We start from the raw sequence: 17,119 nt of genomic DNA on the forward strand, positions 1-17,119 counted from the left end.
ACAATCCAGATGTCCATCAATGGATAAATGGATATCTGAAATGTAGTATATTCACACGATGAAATATTATTCAGCCAAAAAAGAGAATGAACTACAATGCTTTGACGTGGGTGAACCTTGAAAACATCATGCTAAGTGGAAGAAGCCAGACATAAAAAGCCACATACTTCATGATTCCACATTCCATTAGATGATGTACCGGACGTAGTTTCACTGCTTGAGCAAATGAACACATCCCCTGGTACCTGGAATTCAGAACCCTGAATAATGATATGAAAAATCCAGAATAGGGGGAATGACCTGGCGGTCCAGTGGTTAGGACTCAGCGCTTTCACTGCTGGGGCCTGGGTTCGATCCCTGGTCGGGGAACTAAGATCCGCAAGCCGTGCAGCACGGCCAAATGAAAAAAAGAAAACAAAAGAAAAAGACTCTGCCTGGTACATGGTAAGCTCTCAGGAAATTCACCAGTTTAAGTTCACCAGAACTCACACATTTATTAATTGTGAAAATAATTAATCACAATTACACAGTTTTATTGTTGCTCAGTATGTTTCAGAGGGGCCCAGGGGTATACTTAGTATGAGGCCAAGCTTCCATGGGGGACTTCTATCACTTCCTACACAACTGATGGGCAATGGCTCCAGGGGGGCCCTCAGTGAATAAACTGATGTCTTGATGGTATTCCCACTGATGGACTCAAGCACATTATCACATCTATAAGGAACAGGTTTGCAAGTATTTTCTTCAGGAATCATAATTTAGGGAGTCATTTATGTGCCAGGCCCTGTGCTAGGAGTCATTTATGTGCCAGGCCCTGTGCTAGGGGCTCTGCTAATATTATTTGATTTACCTCCAACCACCCCAGGAAGTAGTGCAAAAATCCCTGATTGATAATGCAGAAGCTGGGGATCGGAAGGGTTGACAATCAGAGCCACTCCATCCATGGCAGAACCATGAGAACTGGGAAAGCTTCCTCTCACTCTTGGTCTGCCTCTTGCTATCCTCACGTCATAGTTATCATCAGCATCATGCAGGCCTTTCACTGAGGACCTACTATGTGCCAGGTCCTATGCTGCGTGCAAGTGGTGGCAAAAGATGAATTACTCATGGTCCATGCCCTGCAGGAGCCTCCAATCTGTGGAGGTGACAGGTGACAGGATGTAGCATACTCAGGGCTCACAGAGAGAAGCAGAGGCAGAAGAAAGGCCCTGGGGGGATTAATCAAAGAATGCTTCCTGGAGGAGGAGGCCTTTCAATTGGGCCTTAAAGAAAGGGAGACTTTGATCAGGCTATGGTGAAGGGGAGGCATTTCAAGTCAGAAAGGCTGGGCCTTAGGTAGGTTTTAAGCAGAGAGGATCCTAAAGCAGACAGCAGGGAAGGTAGATTGATGGTTAGGACAGTAGAGGAGGTCAGAGAAGAGGAGAGAGGCTGTGGGCATGGAGACAGTCACCCTGCACAGAGAGAGATGCCCATGGAGATATGGACAAGTGGACAGATGAGTCATGTCCTAACTAGAGGGTGTGAGACTTAGCCAGAGGGCTCCCCAGAAGAGAGAGTTGAGCAGGGGAAAGATGACAGGAGTGTTTCCTAATCCTGCGAACACACATGCTGCTAAAATGCAAATCACGTTCCCAGGAAGGTTTAGGGCAGAGCATCATTCATCAGCCTTCCCCTCACATACACAGATGAGCATGGGGAATATTCACCATAGAACCCCACACCCAGGGCTGGAAGTGGTAAACTGCAGAGGCTATCTGGTAACCCTGCTTGGTTACCTCCAGAGATGGGGAGCTCACTTCCTCCCTAGCTGGTTTATTCCACTTTTAGACCTTGCTGAACTGTGAGAAAGCACTTCTTACTTGGAGCCTGGTGTAGCCTCCCTGTGGCCCTCCCTGATCCCCTCACTCTCCATTTCTGGTTCTAGCTCTGTCTTTTGGGACCCCATAGATACCTCCAACTCCCATCCCACTCCCCCAGTCCCAGGCTAGCTCCTTGATATTTGAAGGCAGAGGACCCATTCCTTGAACATGTTCTTTTCCAGGCTTAATAGACCCCCTAGAACTGGAAGAGACTTTCCCCCCAAATAAAAAAGTAAAATAGACTAGACTACACCTTGCATTTCTAGAAGGGAAACCTGAGTGTGGAGGGGACAGGTGTATGCTTTGGAAGGCTCTAAGGTTCAAAACGTCAGCTGGGATGGGGATGAAGGATTCTGATGAGAAAGTCAGGACTTTGTGTGCAGGCAATGGGGGGTCCTGGGAAGTGTTTAGGCAAGGGAGTGACACGGTCTGACATAGGCTTAAGAAGGGTCCAGCTGGCCTCTAAGAGCAGAGCAGTGAAGTGCTTCCCCTGACCCTGCTCCCAGGCACCTGTTTGCCATGTGTCCGTCTGGCCCATCAGGCCCATGTCCAACTCTGGCCTGGTCCACTCCCAGTGATGCTGCAGGGCCCACCCCCAGGGCTCTGCCTGTTCTTGCTGGCATTCCTCCCAACCTCTACACCTCACAGCAAAGTCCACCTCCCACTCTGATGGGGTGGGTCTGCCGTAGGCCCGGCACCAGGGTCCAGAGCCTAACCTGGCATGTCCCCAGGCTCAGGGTGGGCCTGTCCCCAGACCTTCCCACCGTGCCTTTGTTCCCAGAGCACAGCCCTTGGTTGCCTAGGCTGCAAGAGCCACCCTGCAACGGGCTTACCCTGGGTCTCAGCGTGCAAGAGGAAGAGACTGTGGAGTCACTTGCCTTGGGACACCTGACACCACCTGGGACATCCTGGCCCTTCTGAGAATAACTTATGGGACATGGTGGTGAGGCCAGGCACCTTCCAATCCTACGTTCCAATAAAGAATTAGCTAGCTTGTCTCTTCCTTCCTTCCTTTACTAACACTCTCTGTGACCGGATGGGACTTAATCCCTGGTAACTGACAAGGAGCCAATGTAAACGCAAACCTCAGGAGTGCAGTCAGCTGAATGTGAGTGGGGCCTAACACCATGCCCAAGTCTGGGTCCTCACCCTTCTCGCTCAGGGTCCTTCAGGCAGTCAGCTCCCTGAGCCTCAGCATTCTCATCTGTACGATGGGTCAGTACTTCCTAGAAAATGAGCTAATAAAGGCACAGCATAAGCCCTGTCCCCGCTGACTACATGAAAAAGGGCCCGCAGGCCTATCTGCCCAGGTGAGCACTGCACGATGGGACCGGCATGTGTGTCCTTTCCCTCTCTCAGCCTCTTCCCTCTGTACCGTCACACTGGATGTGGTTACTTAAGAAAATGCCAACCAAATGCAATGCGTGGACCTTTCTTGATCCCGATTCAAACAAACCAGGTGCACAGAGGCATTTATGAGGCAATCAAAGGCATTTTTACATAACAGGCAATCGGTTGGCACAGGAGATATTGTTGACGCTGTGATCCTAGCATTGTGGATATGTCAGAAAATTTTAGAATTGCAAACTGAACTTTGTGGGGGTAAAATGACAAACTGTCCAGGGTTTGCTTTAAAAAAAAACTTCAGAGGGGACTTCCCTGATGGTCCAGTGGTTAAGACTTCGCCTTTCAATGCAGGGGGTGCAGGTCTGATCCCTGGTCGGGGAGCTGAGATCCCACATGCCTTGCGGCCAAAAAACCCAAAACATAAAACAGAAGCACTATTGTAACAAATTCAATAAGGACTTTAAAAATGGTCCACATCAAAAAAAAAAAATCTTAACAAACAGACAAAACTTCAGGGGAAAAAAAGGGGATGGATGAAGCAAGAGTGGCAAAGTCTTCAAGATTCTCGAATCTGAGTATGAAGAGTTCATTATATTGTTTTTAACCTACCTTTGGGTTTGAAAGTTTTTCCTAATGATAAAAAAGAACTAAAATAGAGCCTAGCTGCTGAAAATGTAGTTTGTAAACCAGCAGCATTGGCATCACCTGGGAATAGAGATGCCAGATTTAGCAAATAAAAATAGAGGATACCTAGTAAAATTTGAATTTCAGATAAACAGCAAAGAACTTTTTAGGAGAAGTATGTTCCATGTAATATTTTGCTTATGCTATAAAATTATTTGTGAAAATATCTTGACAGTTTCTTATAAAACTGAACATGTAACTACTTTATGATCCAGGGATTGCACTCCTAGGCATTTATCCCAGAAAAATGAACTTACTTATGTTCACACAGAAACCTGTACACACAAATGAAACGTCAGTTCCACAACAGACCATTCCTGTATATTGAAGTATGTTTTCTAATTAATATTTTTATATTGTTATGTTTATTCTACTTCTTGAATTGATTCCTTTTAGGTATAAATTCTCTTCCTTCTCCCCTCTGATGTTTTGTTAGTGATATTCATGATACAATAAAATCAAATAATATTTTTTTAAAAAAGAAATCTGTACACAAATGTTTATAGCAGCTTCATTCCTAACAGCTCCAAACTGGAAACAGTCCAGATGGCCTTCAACAGCGAATGGTTCAACAAACTGTGTGCAACCACACCACAGAATACTACTCAGCAATAAAAAAGAATGAGCAGTTGATACACACAACAACTTTGATGAATCTCCAGAGAATTGTACTGAGTAAAAGAAGTCAAGTGCAAAAGGCTATGAACTGTATGGTTCCATTTGTATGACATTCTTAAAATGGCAAAAGTATAGAAATGGAGAACAGATTTGTTCAATTGATGAAAATTTATAAGTGCCAACTGTGTGTGCCCAAAAGGTGATATATGCGTAAAGTACTGGTTCTTCCCCCGCCGCCCCCCATTACAAGTACATTAGGAGGTGCTACCAGAAAAACACAAATGACTCTAATTCAAAGTACTCAGGGCATGATATCCTAAGAAAGGAATGTGTTGTAGAATATGTCATAAAAAGGAGAATGCTGTGGACATTTGGGGGAGGGATAAAAAGTGGCTATTCATGGACATGGTACATATCTCCATTTACTTAGGGCATCTTCAATATTAGTCTTTCAATGATCCTCTGTAATTTTCTCCTAGTATTTTTTTTTTTAATTAATTAATTTTATTTATTTATTTTTGGCTGTGTTGGGTCTATGTTGCTGCACACGGGCCTTCTCTAGTTAGGGCGAGTGGGGGTACTCTTCGTTGCAGTGAGTGGGCTTCTCATTGTGGTGGCTTCTCTTGGTGCAGAGCATGGGCTCTAGGCACGCGGGCTTCAGTGTTTGTGGCACGTGGGCTCAGCAGTTGTGGCTCACGGACTCTAGAGCACAGGCTCAGTAGCTGTGGCGCACGGGCTTAGTTGCTCCACAGCATGTGGGATCTTCCCGGACCAGGGCTCGAACCTGTGTCCCCTGCATTGGCAGGCGGATTCTTAACCACTGTGACACCAGGGAAGCCCTCTCCTAGTAAGTCTTGCTCATTTATTCCTAGGTATTCACTCTTCTCTTATTCTACTGAAAATATTTACATTTTCTAAGCACTCTTGGTATGTAAAAATGCAATTCATTTTTGTATTCTGATTTTTTATCCAGCCACCTTCCAAACACTCATTTTTCTTTTTTTTTTTTTTTGCATACAATTTTGACAATCAAGATATGGCACAGTTCTATCACCCACCAAAATATCTCCTGCTGCCCCTCTGTAGCCAACCCTTCCTCAACTCCAGCCACTGGCAACCAGTGGTCTGTTTTCCATCCCCATAGTTTTGCCTTTTCCAGAATGTCATATAAATAGATGCATACATATTTGTCCTTTTAAGTCTAGCTTCTTTCACTTAGCATGATGCATTTGAGATTCATCCTTGCTGTTGTAGGTGTCACTAGTTGTTCATATTTTTTTGAATTTTATTTTATTTATTTTTTTATACATCAGGTTCTTATTAGTTATCCATTTTATACATATTTGTGTATATATGTCAATCCCAATCTCCCAATTCATCCCACCACCACCTTGCCTGCCACTTTCCCCCCTTGGTGTCCATACGTTTGTTCTCTACAACTGTGTCTCTATTTCTGCCCTGCAAACCAGTTCATCTGTACCATTTTTCTAGGTTCCACATATATGCGTTAATATACGATATTTGTTTGTCTCTTTCTGACTTACTTCACTCTGTATGACAGTCTCTAGATCCATCCACATCTCAACAAATGACTCAATCTCCTTCCTTTTTATGGCCGAGTAATATTCCATTGTATATGTGTACCACAACTTCTTTATCCATTCATCTGTTGATGGGCATTTAGGTTGCTTCCATGACCTGGCTATTGTAAATAGAGCTGCAATGAACATTGGGGTGCATGTGTCTTTTTGATTTATGGTTTTCTCTGGGTATATGCCCAGTAGTGGGATTGCTGGGTCATATGGTAATTCTATTTTTAGTTTTTTAAGGAATCTCCATCTGTTCTCCATAGTGGCTGTATCAATTTACATTCTCACCAACAGAGAAAGAGGGTTCCCTTTTTTCCACACCCTCTCCAGCATTTGTTGTTTGTAGATTTTCTGATGATGCCCATTCTAACTGATGTAAGGTGATACCTCATGGTAGTTTTGATTTGCATTTCTCTAATAATTAGTGACATTGAGCAGCTTTTCATGTGCTTCTTGACCATCTGTTTGTCTTCTTTGGAGAAATGTCTATTTAGGTCTTCTGCCCATTTTTGGATTGGGTGGTTTTTTTAAAATATTGAGCTGCATGAGCTGTTTATATATTTTGGAAATTAATCCTTTGTCCATTGATTCATTTGCAAATATTTTCTCCCATTCTGAGAGTTGTCTTTTTGTCTTGTTTGTAGTTTCCTTTGCTTTGCAAAAGGTTTTACGTTTCACTAGGTCCCATTTGTTTATTTTTGTTTTTATTTCCATTACTCTGGAAGGTGGATCAAAAAAGATCTTGCTGTGATTTATGTCAAAGAGTGTTCTTCCTATGTTTTCCTCTAAGAGTTTTATAGTGTCTGGTCTTACATTTAGGTCTCGAATCTATTTTGAGTTTATTTTTGTGCATGGTGTTAGGGAGTGTTCTAATTTCATTCTTTTACATGTAGCTGTCCAGTTTTCCCAGCACCACTTATTGAAGAGACTGTCTTTTCTCCATTGTATATCCTTGCCTCCTTTGTCATAGATTAGTTGACCATAGGTGTGTGGGTTTATCTCTGGGCTTTCTATCCTGTTCCATTGATTTATATTTCTGTTTTTGTGCCAGTACCATATTGTCTGGATTACTGTAGCTTTGTAGTATTGTCTGAAGTCAGGGAGTCTGATTCCTCCAGCTCCATTTTTTTCCCTCAAGACTGCTTTGTCTATTTGGGGTCTTTTGTGTCTCAATACAAATTTTAAGATTTTTTGTTCTAGTTCTGTAAAAAAAATGCCACTGGTAATTTGATAGGGATTGCATTGAATCTGTAGATTGCTTTGGGTAGTATAGTCATTTTCACAATGTTGACTCTTCCAATCCAAGAACACGGTATATCTCTCCATCTGTTTGTATCATCTTTAATTTCTTTCATCTGTGTCTTATAGTTTTCTGCATACAGGTCTTTTGTCTCCTTAGGTAGGTTTATACCTAGATATTTTATTCTTTGTGTTGCAGTGGTGAATGGAATTGTTTCCTTTATTTCTCTTTCTGATCTTTCGTTGTTAGTGTATAGGAATGCAAGAGATTTCTGTGCATTAACTTTGTATCCTGCAACTTTACCAAATTCATTGATTAGCTCTAATAGTTTTCTGGTGGCATCTTTAGGATTCTCTATGTATAGTATCATGTCATCTGCAGACAGTGACAGTTTTACTTCTTCTTTTCCAATTTGTATCCATTTTATTTCTTTTTCTTCTCTGATTGCCATGGCTAGGACTTCCAAAACTATGTTGAATAATAGTGGCGAGAGTGGACATCCTTGTCTTGTTCCTCATCTTAGAGGAAATGCTTTCAGTTTTTCACCATTGAGAATGATGTTTGCTGTGGGTTTGTCATATATGGCCTTTATTATGTTGAGGTAGGTTGCTTCTATGCCCACTTTCTGGAGAGTTTTTAATATAAATGGGTGTTGAATTTTGTCAAAAGCTTTTTCTGCATCTATTGAGATGATCATATGGTTTTTATTCTTCAATTTGTTAATATGGTGTATCACACTGACTGATTTGCATATATTGAAGAATCCTTGCATTCCTGGGATAAATCCCACTTGATCATGGCGTATGATCCTTTTAATGTGTTGTTGGATTCTGTTTGCTAGTATTTTGTTGAGGATTTTTGCATCTATATTCATCAGTGATATTGGTCTGTAATTTTCTTTTTATGTAGTATCTTTGCCTGGTTTTGGTATCAGGGTGATGGTGGCCTCATAGAATAGTTTGGGAGTTCCAAACACTCATTTTTCTTATTATTTCACTCTACTTTCTTTTGGTTTTCTATGTAGACAATCACATCAGTAAATAATGCGGTTTTACCTCTTTCTTTTCAATCCTTATACCTTTAAGTTATTTTTCTTACTGTGCAGGCCAGCACCTTCTTGCCAAGTTTTGTGTTTTGGTTTTTTTTGGCCACACCCTGGGATCTTAGCTCCCTGATCAGGGATTGGACCCAGTCCACAGCAATGAAGCGCAGAGTCCTAACCACTGGGCCACCAGGGATTTCCCTAAAGGGATGTTTCTCAGATTCCTTCTTTATGATGATGTTTGCACCATATTAATAAAGATATCAAATATCACCAATATCACCAATAATGGGACAAAGTGATACCATGCGTTACATGATGTAATGAACTGAGGATACATCACTTGTTTAATACTCTTGCCAAAAATGTATAACATGAATCTAATCACAAGGAAACAATGGGACAAATCCAATTTTAGAAATGTCCTACAGTACGGACACCAAGGGGGGAGAGCAGGAGGTGGGGTGGGGTGTGGCGGTGGTGGTGGTGGTGGGATGAACTGGGAGATTGGGATTGATATATATACACCAATATGTATAAAACAGATAACTAATAAGAACCTGCTGTATAAAAATAAATAAATAAAAATTTTTAAAAACCAAAAAAGAAAAGACAAAAAACAAAACAAACAAACAAAAAAATGTCCTACAAAACAGTGGGCCTTCACTGCTTTAAAATGTCAATATAATGAAATAAAGTAGACTAAGAGATATGACAACTCAACATAATGCATGATCCTGAGTTAGATTCTATATACACACATATGGAGAGAAAGATATAAAAAAAGATAAAAAGTAAATTTGAAAAAAAAGAAAGTAAATTTGGCAGAATGTTAACTATTGGTGAATCTAAGTCAAGGATAATCATTTATTCAAGTATTTTTGCAACTTTTCTATAGGGTTGAGATTCTTTCAAAACAAAAAGTTTAAACAATTCTGTTTCCTATATGTTAGTGAAATTTCCTTTTCCTAGTTTGCAAAGAATTTTTATCATGAATGGGTATTGCACTCTATCAAATGCTTTCTCTGCATTTATGGAGATGACTATATGTTTTTTCTCACTTCATTTGCAACATAATGATCTACATTTATAGGTTAACTAATATTAAGCCACCCTTAGTTTCTGGAATAAATCCAACTTGCTCAGAATGTATCTTTTTTTAATTCAATGCTAGATTTGATTAGCTAACAATTTTACATTCATCTTCCTGAGTGATACTGGCTAACAATTCTGCATTCACCTTCTTGAGTGATATTTTTCTTTCTTGATCTGTTCCTGTCTGGTCTTGGAATCAAGGTTACATTGGCCTCAGAACAAAAGGGGAGCAGTCCCTCTTTTCCTATTTTCTGGAAATGTTTGTAAAAGATTGGAATAATCAGTTCCTTGAAAGTTACATAGAAATTGCCTGTAAAACCACATGGACCTAGTGTCACCCTTACATGTGTGTTTGTGTAAAATATAATATTTTAAAAGTGCATAAACTGTAAATGTTCAGCTTAATGAATTGTTGGAAAATAAATTTAAACATATAACTGCCATGAACTATTACTAGCACAAAGGAGACTCCCTGCTATGGAATACTTTCCAATCATAACTCCCTCCCTCCCCCGGGGTAACTATTATCCTGGCTATCCTCCCTTGCTTGCTTTTCTTTAAGATTTTTGTACCTACTTATGCATCCCTTAAAGTATAGTTTAATTTAGTCTGCTTTTAACTTTAGGTAGTGACATTGTAATTTCTTTGGTTTCTTCCCTTGACACTGTCTTTATGATTCATCCATGTGGTAGTATGTGTTTATATTTTGATCCTTTTCATAATTGTGTATATTCCACACCATGGATATACCATAATTTATTTATTCAATTCTTGGACATTTGGGTTTTTGCAGTTTTTTGATAACATGAACAATGCTCCCATGCATATTCTTGTGTTTGTGTTCTGGTGACATAAGCACACAGTTCTGCATGGTAAATACCTAGGAGTGGAATCTCCAAGTCTGTGCATTTTCCTCTTTAATAGAAACTGTCACACTTTGTTCCAACACACGTGTGCCAGTTTACCCTGCCACCAGAAGTGCCTGAGAGTTCAGAGGGCTCCGTGTCCTCAACATCACTCACTATTATTAGATTTTATATTTTTGCCAGTCTGGTGGGTTGCAGTGGTATCTCATTGTGGTTTATTAACGAGGTTGAGCACTTTTTCAAATGTTTAGTAACTGTTTGGATTTTCTCTGCTATGAGATATCTGTTCATTTTTTTTTCCCCTAGTCCATTTTATACATTCAGGAAATGAGCTCTTTGTCATGATTACTGTGCCAATATCTTTTCTCACTCTATGGCTGCCTTTTCCTTCTTCTGTTTTCTTTAAGAGAGGTTCTTATTATGCAATTTTTAAAATAGTTAAAGGACCGTTCAGGCTTTCTATTTCTACTTGAATCAGTCCTGACAAGTTATATTTTTTTGTAGGAATTTGTCCATATTGCCAACATTTTCAAATATATTGTCATAAAACTGCTCAGATTAGTGTCTTAAATTTTGTTTTTTATCTTTTTTTTTTTTTTTTTTTTTTTTGTGGTACGCAGGCCTCTCACTGTTGTGGCCTCTCCCGCTGCGGAGCACAGGCTCTGGACGCGCAGGCTCAGCGGCCATGTCTCAAGGGCCCAGCCACTCCGCGGCATGTGGGATCTTCCCGGACCGGGGTACGAACCCGCGTCCCCTGCATTGGCAGGCGGATTCTCAACCACTGCGCCACCAGGGAAGCCCTAGTGTCTTATATTTTGAAGCTCTACTGATATTGCATTTTGTTTGTTTGTTTGTTCTTGGCGTTATTTGCACCTTCTCTCTTTTATTCTTGACCATCTCTCTAGAGGTTTGTCTATCAGTCTTTTCTAGGAACCAACTTTTGGCTCTTTTGATCCTCTTTAATCGATCTTTGATTCTCTTTTACTGATTTCTGATCTTTATTACCCCCTTCCTCAAACTTTCTTTGGGTTTACTCTGTTGTGCTTTTTCTAACTTCTTAGGGTGAATGTTTAGTTGTTAATTTTACGCCTAATATAAGCATTAGTGCTATAAATTTCCCTTGAAGCACCACTTTCCCTGCATCCCATAAGTTTTGTAATGTATTTCATTCTCATTCATTTCCAAGTATTTAAAAATTTCTAAATGAATGGGCATTTAAAATTTATCTTTTGTTATTGACTTCTAACTTAATTGCATTGGGATCAGAAAACCTGATCTATGAGATTCCAATTTATATTTGTGATTTTAACTTCTAAAAGGGGTTTGAAGTCTGTTGTTTGTTTTTTCAGTGGAGGCTTACTCATGGGGGCTTACATGCTTGGTGTTCTCAGTTTATGAATCTCCCTGATCTTAATCTGTGGGAATCCTGTTCACATTGGAAATGCCTTCCTCTGGAGAACCTTCTATCTGCTTCTGCTGCAAACCAGAGGCACTACCAAGCCCGGATCCCTCTAGCCCCTTCAGAGATTCTACCTCAAGGCAGAAACTCAGGATTCTGAAAAGATCTGCTATTAAGTTAGTCTATATGAAACCACCATTTTGGGGGTCAAAAACTGTTAAATAATCAGCAATTGCATATGGCCCAACTTATACCATCAACCTTTGCCGCAGGACAAGCCTGTTCTTCCTGTTCACTTGCTGCTTACCTCTCCTACTTAAATTTCGGCTCAAGGTTTTTTTCCTTTCTTGGAGAGAGGAGGAGGCTTTGGAGATTTCCCCAATGTCTTGTGAGCCCGGCAATGCATTAAGAATTAAATGTTATTCATGAATGAATTACTTTGCAGTGGGGTGGAGGGGAGGTCCTAGGAGTCCTAAACAACTGCTAGAAGCTGAAATCCCAGGAGAGGTATACTTTTTCAATGAGAAAACCAAGACTCAAAGGGGTGAAATGACTTATTCATGGTCACATGGCTGGTAACAGGCAGGGCTAGGACTTGAACCCACATATGGAACCAAAACTGAGGCTCTTTCTACTCTCCCTCTGTCCTGTGCTGCCTCCAGAGAGCTATTTGGGCCTGAGCTTAGCAGGTATCCTTACCTGGTGCAAGGGGATGACGAGGAAGGCCCCCCCACCAGCACACTCAGTCACGACTGCAATGAAGTGGGGGTTCACAGCGCAGAAATGATTGTCGTGGACGCTGCGGGTGATGGGCACGGAGTCGTAGCAGTTCTCCTTGCTGGCTGGTTTGCCAAAGACATGGCGGAACTTGGAGCTCCGGTACTGGGGGTGCCATGACATCTGCAGGAGACAAATGGGACAGAAGGGCTGTGAGGCTTGCAACCTGACAGCAGGACACACGGGGTCTCACCTGGAGAGGACATAAGAGGGCAGGACCAGGACAGCAGTCAGTTCTATGAGGACAGTGACGTGCTATGAAGGGCACCCAGGTGAACAGGCTATAAGAGTGGCTACTTCCAGGGACCTGGTAAGATGGCGTATAACTACTGCTGACCTGTTTGCTTTTCATCCCTTCATGTGTGAAAACAAAAAGGCAGAAAAACCGTAGAGAGAACTCACACCATTCCCTCCCCTATCCAGCACCTCACCAGACAGGTCAGCCTCCCCACCCAGCTAAGTGGGAAATATTGTGTCCTCTGGAGCCAGCCTGCCCAGGCTCCAATTCCAGCTCTGTGCTTGCCAGCTGGGTGGGCAAATGACTTAACTTCTGAAGTCTCAGTTTCCTCATCTGTAAAATGAGGATAAAGAAAGTATCTGTCTCACAGCCTTGTCATGAGGATGAAATGAGATGATACACTAAGATCCCTTGCTCAACAGTAATAATTACTACCACTATTATCATCCAGCCATCTTGACCTTCCCTCGTTCCTCATCCGGCCTTGTATTTGTTCACTCAATATTTACTGAGTACCACCTGTGCCAGGCACTGGGGGTTTGGAGGGAGCAAGCCTGAGCCCAGCCTTACAGGAGTGAAGAGTCCTATGAGTGAGGACATTAGTGGAGTCTGGGCCACTGGGACCCGTGTACTATAGGTAATAATGGATGTTTGTACATGGCAGTCAGGGAGGGCCTACCAGAGGAGGTGACATGTGAACTGTGATTTGAAGGATGAGAAGGAGTTGGCCATGTAGGCTGGACAAGGGTGAGCTGGGGGAGAAGGTGTCCCAGGCAGATGGAACAGCCTGAGCAAGGGCCCTGAGATAGAAGTGAATGTGGAATGTTTGGGAAACTACATGTGGTTTGGTAAGATTAGTAAGGAGATGCTAAAAAGAAAAATATATGTTCACACACACACACACATACATGTAAACTGGATGATGTGAATGAGGAGAACACAAGCTGGAGAGGTGAGGAGGGCTAGATCATGAATGGCTTGTAAGAGGGTCTAGGGCTCATTAGTGGCCAAATATATACCATGTGGCCTCCTCTTGGCCCTGCTGCTGCTCAGTTCAAACCCCCTCCCCTCAGTCTCGCTGACCCACTGGGCCCTCTACGCTCCTCATGCAGCCAGGGGGATTGTTCTGGGCACCAAGCCTGGCTGTATTCCTCCCTCCCTGGCCCCCACCTTAGCTCCCCCTTCGATGCTCCTGCTGCCCTACAGGATCAAGGCCAACCTCAGCTTGGGTCCCACCCTATATCCCAAGATTTCGCTTTTTCTTGCTCATCTTCTAAACGACTCCTTCCAGACAAAGAACACCACGCAGCTTCCCTGGTACCTGCTCCTGCATTTCCAGTCCTCTGGGCCTTCACCCTTGCCTTTCCCTCTGCTTGGCTTGCTCTTCCCAGAGCCCACTGTTGTCTGTACCCATCACTATGAGTCCAAACCCTTCCTTCCCCCAGCTCCCAGGTGCCCTCCCTTTACACAGCACCAGGTACCCATCCGCCTTGTGGTGGCAGGTCTGTCCTGTGAAGCTCAGACATTTCAACCTTCCTTTAGGGAGCTTTGCCCAAAACCCTGGCTGCATTTGCCAGAGCTACAGGAAGTAGCACAGAACGCAGGGACTGCCTAACAATGCCCATCCAATCCCAGAGAGGATGTAAGAAGCCTTACAGAAATAGAAAAAACACAGATAGAAGGAAATTTAAAAAGCCATGGTGAGGAAATGGGGACAGAGGGAAAATGCAGGAACAGAAAGAGATCACCTGAAATGTAGGGGGAGTCAAGCTACGATTGTGTGCTGCCAGGACCAGCACACAGGGGAGGTTTTGCGTCAGAGCTTCCTAGTGGTCAATTCGACAAGGGAAACAGAATCAGAAAGGGATTTACTCAGTGTCTGTAAGATAAATGCCTCCACCTGCTAAGGAGTAGCACAGCTTTTCTCTGCACTGAGCCCTGAGAGAAACAGGTCCTAAGGATCATCTAAGGAAAGAAGAGCAAGGATAATGATCTCCCTGGGGTCTTGGCAATTAGTGGCAGCTGAGGAGTTGCCTGGGACCTGGGCTGCGGGTGGGAAAGTAGGGGGCAAGTCAGCAGGCTCAGCTCCTGGGCCCCCACCCCTGCCTCGCCTTGAGCAGCAGTTGGGGGTGGGGGTGGGGGGCGACTGTCTGTGGCCCACGGTGATGCTCACCAGACACTCCACTGCGCCCCTCACATCCCAGCCTCCTTGCAGTTAGGCAGCCACTATTAGTCCTAGCTAGTGGATCTTGGGTGGAAGTGATACGTGCCACTTCCAGGCTGAAGTATGTAAGACCTGCCGGTGACCCTCCAGAACTCTCGTCTTTGGCTGGAGGGATGAGGAGGCCTAATGTTCCAGATGGTGCAGCTTCCATCTTCCTGGGTCCCCAAGGGACTGTGTGAATAGGGCACCTTGCCCAAATTGACTCATATAGCATGACAGAGAATTAAACTTGTAGAGTGAACCACAGAGAAATAGTGGGGATACTTGTCACAGAGCATAGCCTACCCGTCCTGACTGACACATCGCCCCAGGCAGGCCCAACCAATGATAAACAGGCAATGGCTGCCTGTGCTTGGCGTGGCCAGGGCACAGGAGCCTGCAGGGAAGAGGTGGGCAAGCAGGCAGGATCCAGATCCCCTCAGGAGCCGTGTGAAAGGACTTGGACTCTGAGGGCAAATGGGAGCTGCTGCAGGGGTTACAGCAGGGGATGGGGAGGACCAGTTTTCACTTTTAGGTGGATTCCTCTGATTGCTGAGGTAATCACGACAGTCGCCTGGGCTGAAGCAGGGCAGAGGGGATGGAGAGGATGGGACGAGTTAGTGAAAAACATGGGAGGGGGGTAAAGCAGCCTTGGTGCTGTGCCCACGGTGGGCTGTGGGGTGAGGGGGCCGGTCATGCCTGCTGAAATCAACATGACCTGGCCAGCATCAACAGTCCTGGCCCCTCTGGCCACTCCCAGCACTCTCCCTTCACACCTGGGGGACGGCTCTGGTTCCAGGTTCAGGGTCAGGGGCCATAAGAGGCCTGGGCAATGCTCTCCTGGAGCTCACAGTCACCTCCGTGGCAATAACAACTCTTAGTTTCGGGTGCTTGCTATGTGCCAGTCTCCGTTCCAAGTGCTTCCCCTGTATGAACTTAGGTGCTACCTTGCTCCCTGTTACAGATGCAGGGGTTGAGGCAGAAAAGTGAAGCAACCTTCCTGGCGTCACACAGCTAGGAGGTGGTGCGGCTCTGTCTCTGGAGCCCTCAGCTCCAGATAATGATGATGAAAGCTCTTTCACACTCATTACACCCTGGATCCTACCTCAGCCCCCAAGGGGAAGTGTCATGACCATTATCGCCCCTACTTCACAGAAAAGGAAAACGAGGCTCAGTAAACCAAGTGGGCGTCCTCTGGGGAAGGGGCTATTGGCCTCCAATGATGCGGCCGGCCAGCCTCAGAGCAGCATAAACATCACGCCTCCCGACCCCTGTGCCGAACTCCTTTCCCCCATCCCACCCCACCTGGCTCCAACACCTTACCTCCACTGCCAAGGTTCTTCCAGACTTGTAGCCATGAGGGAAACTTACAAAAGTGGGTGGGTGGCACCAAGCCAGGTGGGCCATCTCTCCCTTTGCCCCAGCTATAGGACTGTGCATGCATATATGTGGGTGAAGTTTGTGCGAATGTGTGTGCACTGTGTGTGCAAGTCTGTGTGTGAACACTGCACTGATCAGGGTGTTCCTATGTGCTCCTGTACCCCTGTAGGTGGGTGTGCACCTGTGCATCTGTTTGGGTGTTTGCGTCTATGCATGTACTGCACATGCGTGCCTGTGTTTATCAGTGCCTGAATGAGTTTAAGGACTCAGCAATTCAGAGAGCAGGAGCTTTACTTTCCCCACAAGCAGGCACTTGCCTGAAAATGAGGACCATAGCGGGCCTTCAGCACTGTGAGGCCCTCGCCCACAGGATGGGCTAGAACACCGATCCAGGCCAGGTTTACCCCACGCCACTTGTCCTATCCTGCCCGGTGCCATCCAGCTGGGCCCACGTCAAAGCCATAGCAGGTCTTCTTAGGCGTAGCGGGCCAGCCCATTAGGGCACAAAGCAGTGGGTGGCACCCATTCTGCTGCTGCTATCCCAAGGGTGCTTAGCTGGTCTGATGCCATGGGATTAGGCTCTTTGTGCTGTGAATTCCCTGCCCTGCAAAAAGATTTAGTCTTCGCTGGGTTTAACACCCCACTGAGTTTATTTTTTATCTATTTATTTTTATTTTTTGGCCGTGCTGTGCAGCATATGGGGAATCTTAGTTCCAGACTAGGGATTGGACCCATGCCCCCTTCTGTGGAAGCGAGAAGTTTTAACCACTGGACCACCAGGG

General features: G+C 44.2%; 1 protein-coding gene across 4 annotated transcripts in view; it reads right to left on the reverse strand.

Moving 5' to 3' along the window:
* The window catches only part of CORO2A (coronin 2A), a 57,745-nt gene that overhangs the window by 14,137 nt on the left and 26,489 nt on the right, over positions 1–17,119 (reverse strand). For all 4 annotated transcript variants that reach the window (XM_059071008.2, XM_067039756.1, XM_067039757.1 and 1 more), the window contains exon 2: positions 12,439–12,639. In XM_059071008.2, the coding sequence (XP_058926991.1) occupies positions 12,439–12,639 (201 nt within the window). The remainder of the gene's footprint in view (positions 1–12,438; positions 12,640–17,119) is intronic.

This window comes from Kogia breviceps, chromosome 8 (assembly GCF_026419965.1).
Source record: "Kogia breviceps isolate mKogBre1 chromosome 8, mKogBre1 haplotype 1, whole genome shotgun sequence".
NCBI classification, from domain to species: domain Eukaryota; kingdom Metazoa; phylum Chordata; class Mammalia; order Artiodactyla; family Physeteridae; genus Kogia; species Kogia breviceps.